At 57.2% G+C, this 8483-nt stretch overlaps 4 protein-coding genes across 4 annotated transcripts; 1 reads left to right on the forward strand and 3 right to left on the reverse strand.

Moving 5' to 3' along the window:
• Window positions 1-279: 279 nt before the first annotated feature.
• Window positions 280-1638, forward strand: GGTG_12663 (hypothetical protein; the record flags this gene model as incomplete). Its single annotated transcript, XM_009230564.1, has 4 exons — window positions 280-429; window positions 829-1061; window positions 1421-1533; window positions 1606-1638. The coding sequence occupies exons 1-4, from the start codon at window positions 389-391 to the stop codon at window positions 1636-1638; spliced, it is 420 nt and encodes a 139-aa protein (XP_009228828.1). The 5' UTR covers window positions 280-388.
• Window positions 1639-1998: 360 nt separating this feature from the next.
• GGTG_12664 (hypothetical protein) lies at window positions 1999-3717 on the reverse strand. Its single transcript, XM_009230565.1, has 2 exons — window positions 3472-3717; window positions 1999-3315 (listed from the first exon to the last, which is right to left on the reverse strand). The coding sequence occupies exons 1-2, from the start codon at window positions 3566-3568 to the stop codon at window positions 2255-2257; spliced, it is 1158 nt and encodes a 385-aa protein (XP_009228829.1). The 5' UTR covers window positions 3569-3717; the 3' UTR covers window positions 1999-2254.
• Window positions 3718-4442: 725 nt separating this feature from the next.
• On the reverse strand, window positions 4443-6338 carry GGTG_12665 (podosporapepsin; the record flags this gene model as incomplete). The annotated part of the gene is made up of 4 exons (XM_009230566.1): window positions 4443-5316; window positions 5439-5562; window positions 5643-5873; window positions 6074-6338. The coding sequence occupies 4 exons, from the start codon at window positions 6336-6338 to the stop codon at window positions 4443-4445; spliced, it is 1494 nt and encodes a 497-aa protein (XP_009228830.1).
• Window positions 6339-6860: 522 nt separating this feature from the next.
• On the reverse strand, window positions 6861-7699 carry GGTG_12666 (hypothetical protein). Its single transcript, XM_009230567.1, has one exon. It carries the CDS (start codon window positions 7603-7605, stop codon window positions 7018-7020), a length of 588 nt encoding a protein of 195 aa, XP_009228831.1. The 5' UTR covers window positions 7606-7699; the 3' UTR covers window positions 6861-7017.
• Between the last annotated feature and the right edge of the window lie 784 nt (window positions 7700-8483).

Genomic DNA, 8483 nt, shown 5'->3' on the forward strand with positions numbered 1-8483 from the left:
GAATGTGTATCCACCATCAAGCAAGCGCTCCAACGGGACTTCACCAACATGTCGCCTCTAGGGCAGTCGCCGCGCTCCCTCCCAGCCAGCTTTCCAGATTATGACGAGAAAACGGAGTGCTTGGTATTGCTGCCACTTTGGCAGACTCCCATTCAACAACAAACGACAAACTCTGGTAGTTACATTCAAGGTTGCGTTTGATCCTTCGATGTCGGCTCTTCCTACCAAACCTCCCATCCAGCCAACCCTCCCTCATAGCGACGCCACTTTTTGATCCTCCATACTAGGCCCACCCACTCGCGGGAAATGTTGCCGGGCCACCGCCGTGGCACTTGCAGCAGATCTCCTCGCCGGCCACAGTCGCGGGAGATGTGTCCGGGAGTCCCTTATGCGGACCGATCATCCTTGCAAAGTAGGCGTCGAAAAGGAGTAGGCTGTCATCAGGGATCCACGAGACCAGGCCAGTATCGGGACCCCAGTGGTAGGGTATCGCCAGAGACACCGTCGCGTGAACCGTTATGCAGCCTCGTAGGAGAGACACCTCGGCCAAGGCGGCTTGTGGCGTTGGGGAGGCTATGCCACAGGCTAAGCACCAAATACATGCTGCGGTCAAGGTCCTGATTAGACATTGGATAAAGAAGATTGCAGTTCGGGTTCGGAGGTTCACTTTTGGGTCTTGACTTCCTGGCAGGGACTGATGTGCTAGAGGATTTCGGGGTTTTCTGCCCCGCGCTCGGCCATGTTTTGTGGGCTAAAGTAAAGAGATCGGAAATGTTAGGTGCTGTGCCAGGAGTGATGTTCGTGTAGATGGGTACTAACGTAGTTGAGCTGGGAGCTAAATGTTGTGACCTTGGAGCAGACCGCGGAGCTCTACCCTCAGCAGGACTGCACAGTGCTGGGTGCAGGGAGCCGCACCTCGTGCTGCCGCATGAATGTGCGTTCTCGGATGTACATAGGCTCTTTCAGGCTTGCAGTTGACACTGTACCGGCGGCGTACCTGCACCCTCTTGTGGTCCCACTCACCAGATTCGAGGAGTGCCTCTGTGAGAGGCACGGGGAAGGTGCGTTCGAGGCCGGCGAGGCTGCAGCATGGTTATATAACCCCCCGCTGCCCACAAGAAAAAAATCTTGCTACTTCTCATCAACATCTCCGCCTCCACTTATTACTGTCGAGACAACACGATGCCGAACTCAGCTCAAAACATCACCACTACCAGCGGTCAAGCCCTACTTCGCCTAGATTTCCCGATTTCACTTTCTGTGGATCAGAATATGCCATTAAGTGTGTGCATCCATGGTTTCCCCGCTGCTTCCGCCAGATGCGACAGCTCGCGGGCGGTGTTCGCACGCCACGAACGGAGATCTCCAGGCGCATCATCAACATGTAGCGGCTGACAGAAAGGCCATTGCTAGATCACAGCTAGAGTCGACCGAGTGCCCCAGCAACTACGACCCCGCAGGTCGAGTGCCCTAGCAACTAATGGGTTGGCCCCGCGAGGCTCGAAAGGCAAGCTGGGCTTGTGTGGTGAAATGGTAGGTGCACAACGACTCTGCCACATTCGAACTCGGCCCGTTTGCTAACGAGAGCTTGTAATTTCCATGTAGACAACAGTCTGTGGCTACGACCTTGTCTCCTAATGGATGATGGCGGGGACGCGGTGGCAGATGTAGTTCAAACAAAGCCTAGACTGTCCCTAACGAGACTAGCACTTGGGAAAAGAACAAGATGGGATGCAGGGCTTTGTGCGTGTCCTTGGGCTAGAGGACAGGAGGAACAAGTAGCGCATCGGTGTCCTAGCAGTGTTGTACTTCAGGAGTGTCTAGCCACTACCGATACTCAAGGATAGGATACCTCTAGTCTAGGCCATGCTGCTCTGGCCTTCACTTTTTGGATGCATCTTTTGGCCTGCAAACTTTCGCTTCGCTCTCGCCACCATCCCATATGTTTCTAAAACCTACAAGGCAAACAATCTACCGTTTTTCACCTGGGCTACATGATTCATGTAATTCGCGACAGTTTATAAAGATCAAATATGTAGGTGTGATAGGTACAGGAGGAAGTAATCATAATATCAAAACAAGGTAAGACTCTAGTCCCAAGCACTTTTCCGCACCATAACGCCCATTGCAAAGAATATCAAGGCAGATGGGCACAAAGAAGAGACCTGTGCTCTGGGGATCTGATTGTGGCCTCCGAACGGGGAGCCTGAAGATCAAGGCACAGTCGAGGAGTGGTGCCCAGTGGCGCCGAGGCTCACTGCGTCCTTGAAGTAGGCTCCTGCTCCAGGTCGCTCATAACGACCCAGTCGCTGCCGCTCCTTCCATCGTCGTCCCAGTCGTCGCTGTCAGAGACCAGATCCGGGAATATCTCCGCGTCGGGAGGAATCGAGACGAGGTCAAAGTCGTCACCGAGATCGCCGAATAGGTCGTCGGCCTCGGGCGCGATGAGGAAGTTGGAGATGCCGTCGCTGTGGTCGGCCAGCGGGCGCATCGAGCCGTCCTCGAGCGGAAGGTCGGCGTCGGCGCCGAATAGGTGGCCGCTGCGGCCCGGGAACGCGGAGCCGCCGTGCTGGCGGCGCTCGAGGGCCGGCGGCGCCTTAGGCCTGCGGGCCCGGGAGCGCTGCGCGACGCAACGCAGGTCGAGCGTGTACTGCTGGCCGGCCAGCGCCTCGAAGCCGAAGCCGGCGCCGCGCAGGTGCTCGTCCTCGTACAGCAGGCCGAGCTCGTACAGGTCGGCGATGTCCTCAGCCTCGACCGCCTCGAAGTCGCGGTCGTCGCCGGCGGTGCTGTCGTCGCGGTAGTGGTCGTCGTTATCGCAGCTGCTGCGGCGGCGAGGGAGCGCGCTGGTGCCCGGCGCGCGGAAGGCTCCCTGGCGTTCCAGAGATGGCGGGCGGCGGGTTCGTCCTGCTGCGTTGCTGGTGCTGGCGCCATTGCGGGAGCGGTCGGGTGACGGCTGGATGTGGAAAATGCGATTGGTCTGCGGCATGGCGAGCTCTGCGCCCTCTTGGACGTATGTCGTCCAGGCCAGACGGCTCCGCGGCCTCGTTCTAGGAGAGCTCACGGGGAGTGTCCGGGTGGTGCCGTCGCTCGCAGAGGGCCGAGAGTGGCGGTGCAGCCAGTGTGCGGCCTGGAGGGTGGTGCCGTGTCGGTCGCTCAGCCTCGGACGCGGATCTCCAGCATCGACCATGGCGGCGTGGCGCTGTTGACGAGCGCCGTGGTCTCGTCGCTTAGACGAGACGCGCGGCTGAGAGGCCGGTGTAGGCTCCTGCTTGTCTTGGTTGAGGTCCGCCATTGAGGCTGTGGGATTGTACAAGGCTAAACCCATTGTTAGACACGGCTTGCTTGACGGGGGCAGAGGAGGTGTGTTTATAGAACAGGCGAGAGAAGACAAGGGCTCGGATGCGCGTGAACAATGGAGAGATAGCAGGGCTGTGTAGACAAAGATGATTGATGAAAGAAAACTATAGGTACCTCTGTAGAGAGATAGATGGGTGATTGTTGGCGGAGGTCGACGTCGGTGGCCTGGCTCAAGGGGGACAAAGATGTTGTTTCTTATACTGAGTAGCATCCAATGCTTGGCGGACTTTCAGGTGGAGGTACCGAACAAAATCAGTCACAGGACGGCCAATTCGGGAATGTGTTGGCTTCTGTTTGGCTGTAGCGCGCGGCTTCCCGCGGGATTTGTTGGCCAGGCCAAGTTTGACGCGATCTGAGTCACTTTGAGCGAGGTGTGGTGTTTGGCTGCAGCTTACTGGAGGCCCAATGTGGCGAAGTCCTCGGGAATGGTTGCTCCCCGCGTGGTGTGGGTCCCTCGTCTGCCTGCGGGTACCTACACTGGCACACCTCAGCTCCTGGACGATATTGAGGCCAATCTAGATGCCTGCGCAGGAGCGCACATGGCACTTTCAATGGTGCAGATGCTGCCTGCAGCCGAGGGCGAACCATGTCACAAGCTGACCGCCCGTCCTCGCTCCCCGTTTTCGCCACACCTTGAGTCGACGACATGGACGACACGCGATGGGACCCTGGGATAACCACCACTTCCCACGGCATACCCCCCAAAACGACTGAGTTCCTAAGGCTAGATGCCAAGATTTTAGGTAATTTGAGCGTTCTGACGAAGAATGGGCCGATGTTTAATTCTATCAAGATGGCTGAGACCGCCAATGTCTCCGGTAGCCAAGGGTTCGCTGTCTAGAATACCAGACGCGCTTACATCTGCAAGCACTTGCAGGATTTCAGACATCACCAAATGTCGGCCAGCGTAAGCATCAAGGAATAAAAGTCCGAATCCCAAAAGAAGGCCCATAAATGATACAAAGTCAATCAGATAGACAGTCATATGACATCATCAAGGTCAATAGAATCACAAAATCGCCTCGGCCAACACCCTTGAACAGCAGATGGGCATTACAAAACGTAGTCCGCCTAGCCAGGCCAAATCACGTCTCCAGCTTCTTGTTCGCAAAACCGACCCTCATCCTGCCCAGGTCAAACACGACAAACTGCGCCTTAAGCAGGATGTCCCCCAAGATGCTGATACCGATGCCCTCGGACGACTGGATGCCGCCATAGCAGGTGGTGGGATTGATGTAGCCGTAGTTGATGTAGCGACCAGGCACCAGGCCGCGGTAGCCGCCGATCCCGAACCGGAAGTCGGGCAGCCTGGCGTTGCAGGGGAAAACAAACGCGGCGTATCCGGCGTCGTACCGCGTCCCCGGCACCTTTGCGTAGTAGGCCCGCACCATGGCGTCGGGCAGCAGCAGCAGCGTCGTGCCCGTGTCGACGATGGCGCGCCACGGCCGCCGCTGGTACGCGTCGGGGGCGAGCTGGTAGCCGTCCACGGTGATCTCCCAGTAGATGGACGACCTGCTGGCCGCCGAGTACGCGATCCCGCCCGTGTACTCGGCCCGGTTGACGTAGCCGAAGTTGAAGTTGCCCGCCTTGCCCTTCTTGAGGTTGGCCGTGAAGAGCGGCTGCCGGAGCGACGGCCGCATGTTGTCCATGAAGGTCTTGGCCGGGCTCGGCCGCACCGTCGAGCCGCTCGACATGCCCATGCCCATGATGCCCGAGATGTGCACGTCGCGCGTGAACATGTCCGACACCCACTGCGCCCCCTGCACCGTCTGCCGCGCAAACGACGCGCGCCCGAGGCTGACCTTGTCCCGGTACACGATTCCGCCCGCACCCGAGCCGTCGCCGTAGCCGATGTTCCACGTCGTGCGCGACACGCGCCGCGCCGTGCTGGACCGGCCGGGCCTGTAGATGGCATGGGTCGTTCTCTGCTTCGAGGGCGTGTCGGAGCTCATAACCCAGCTGGAAGGTGGAGAACGTGTCGGAAGTTAGCACCACTACGCTGGCGAGTCGGGACACAGCAGCCGCTCGTCTGGCGATGATAAAAAATAGAACCCTGAGGGAGGACTTGCAAGTCTGCTGACCCAGTGTCAAGGACAACATTGATGGTCTGTGGAGGGGTCCCGATCTTGACAGGGGTGATGTATTCAAGATCGTAGCCTATTGGAGGCGGGCTCGCGGCTACTGTCCCCGTAGCTGTTCCGGCACCTGAACACGGATGAGACGTCAGCATCTCGACGTGGGTGTGGTCCTCAGGGCTCTGCCGACAGGAAACGTGCGTAACTAACGTTTGTTGACTGCACCGGCGAGGCCCACGTTCAACCGGATGGCTGTGCTCAACTCGGCGGTAAGAGGCACATGATACTTGGCATACGCTCTCAACATGGCCTCGAGGCCGCAGGAAGAGTTTTGGCCGTCGCTTGGAACGTAATTTTCGTTCCGGACCTGCATCAGTGAGAAGGACTCCCCAGATGGGGGCTCCGCAGGCGCCCCGCTGCCTCCACGGGAGAGGAGCAGGGCTGTGAGGATGAATTGGGTTGGCGAGAAACGCATGTTTGGTGAAGGATGCGCGGGAGGCTATATCCAGGACGACATAGGGGTACAGAGAACCCGACACACAGGATAAACGCGAGAAATAGAAACGGAAAACAACAGAGGGCTGCCGCGCTAGACAGCAGGCGGCGAAAGGAGCGACAGGAGGTACAAGGAAAACACGCACCCCTAACGAATGGAGGGGATAGGTCGGTGGTTGGCGAGGCTGGTGTCGAGCTGCCGGGATCTGATGCGAGACCACCATCGAGTCTAGCAGACGCGCCGCCTCCCGACCTTTTGTTGTTTCTGCCCAAGGGAGTGATTCTGTTGCGGCTGGTAATGCGAAGTCTTGCTGGAATGCGCGATACAGCTTCATCTCCCCAACCCATCTGCTGGGTCCGCCATTTTCCTTGGCCGCGGTGGTCGGTGGAAAGTGAGACAGTCCTCGGCATTCCGGAAGGCGACGCGGCGACCCGCTCGGGATTCCGCAGTCACAACACTCACCAAGAATAGCAAGACAGGAGAAAATAGGGTGAAGCGAGAAAGTGTTGACGGACGGAATAAAAGCTCCGATAGATGGGAGTGTCCGCGACAGGGCTAGCCAATAAGAGGGGGACGAGGGCGACAAGTCATTGAGGCATTCTAGTTTGAGAACATCAGGCCCCGTCTGGGCTCCGTCTGTCTCGAAGTCACTCCCATCTCCAAATATCCTTCTACTGCATCCTGATTCAGGTCGAATCTGTCGACCGTGATTCCCGACATGGACACATTGACAAGGAGCTACGGCTAAGGGAGACTGGCATAATGGGCATTGCCGAAATGGCCGTTAGAGCCCAGTACCGCATAACGGCGTGCTTTCTTCGCGACAATAATCTTAGTGGTGCCATTGGTAGAGATCTTGACCACCATTGCTCACGTCGACAAGAAAAGCCTATTTTTGTTTGTATTTTTTTTTTTTTTTTTTTTTTTTTTTTGGATTTTGAACTTAAATTAAAAAAAATCCCCTCCGGGAGCCCTACCGGAGGCCTCCTGCGGAAAGCTCTTTTCCCGCGTAGGACGTTTCTCCTACGGAGGGCCCCGTCAGGCCGGAAAAAAGAGCGGAAAGAATATGCCCCAAAGCCACCTCACCCCCTAGCCGCGGCCCTCCCAGTCCTTGGCGCCGCAGTCGTACTGGCACAACCCCTTGAACTCGACGGAGCCGATGTGCCAGTGCTCCGAGTAGCACGTCTCGGTGGCCACGTCGTAGCGGCAGTCCGGGCACATGTCGTTCTGCAGCAGGCCCGCCCTGCGGATGCGGTACGCATTGCACGCGCACTCGGTCGCCTTGGTGTCCGTCAAGCCCTCCCACCGGTTCGGGTTCTTGACACCCGAGACCGCGTCGCCGCCGGCGGTGCTCGACACGCACACGGCCTTGTTGTGGTAGTCGTACCCGCTCAGCTTGACGAGGCGGTGCTTGCCGTTCTTGAGGTTCACGACGTAGGCGCCCGTGAACCGGAGCGTGCCGTTGATCATGAGGGTGCCGGGGATGGGGGACGTGTTGTTGGCGATCTTGATCCCGTTGAAGAACCCGCTGCCGTCGCTGACGACTGTGCCGTTGGCCTTGGCGGTGTCGTTGGTGAGGGTCGTGCCATTCCTGGTGCTGTTGACTGGGGGCTCGGCTGCCGAGAAGATGCTGGCTCCGGCGCAGACGGTGAGGAGGAAGAGGAGCTTGAACTGCATGGTGATCGATGCGCGGGTGTCTCTGATGGGTTTGGGGCTGCGTTTGGAAGGTTTTGTTTTGGTCAAGGATGTCAAGGTGGATAGACGACTAAAGGAATGGCGACCAAAAGAAGGCCCCGGGCCTCTATTATATAGATGTCATCGTTCCGGTGGCGGAATATTTCCCCGTAAGCCTCCCAGTGAGGCGTCCAGCGAGGCGTTACAGACTTTACATCCCCGCGAATTGGGCACGATTGACAATCAGCCGCAGAAGCATGCTTCGGGGCATGATGCATTCAGCCCCTGTTTCGGCTAACTGTATATGTAGGACTGGAGGGAGGAACGGCGATTTGTGGTGGTTTGGCTTTGTTACGTTTCTTTTTGTTCTTTTACTTTGTATATGATTGCGTTATTTTTCTATATCGGTTGGAATTAGCCGGTGTGCGCGTGCAAAGCAAAAGGAGGAAGGTCAGAAGGGGAGCACATGGCTGCGGCTCCGCAGCGCCCACCGATCACGAACGGGAAAGTAAGATAGAAAGCTTGAAAGGGAAGCTTGAAATTTCTGATTGTAGATATCAGACTTTCTGCCTGGTACCCAAAAATAAACACCATGGCGTTGCCAAAAGCCACAAAGATCGCCGCGCTGAAAACTTTTTGTGCTTTTGCATCCTCCTGTGCTTTAGCACGACGCGAAAATCTCCCCAGCCAGCGAAAGTATTGAAATTGAAAATCATCGAGAAGAAAGACAGTAGACAGCCATCGTACCTGAAGTGAATAGATGGAATAAGGATAGTCGAGCGATAAAAGAAGAAGTAGATGTGTTCGAATACACGAGCGGGTGAGCCTCCGCCCAGCAAAGCCAGTCCGCAATCCTGGAAGTGTTCTTCCCTGTCCCGCCA

The sequence above is a fragment of the Gaeumannomyces tritici genome (assembly GCF_000145635.1).
Source record: "Gaeumannomyces tritici R3-111a-1 unplaced genomic scaffold supercont2.9, whole genome shotgun sequence".
Lineage (NCBI taxonomy): Eukaryota > Fungi > Ascomycota > Sordariomycetes > Magnaporthales > Magnaporthaceae > Gaeumannomyces > Gaeumannomyces tritici.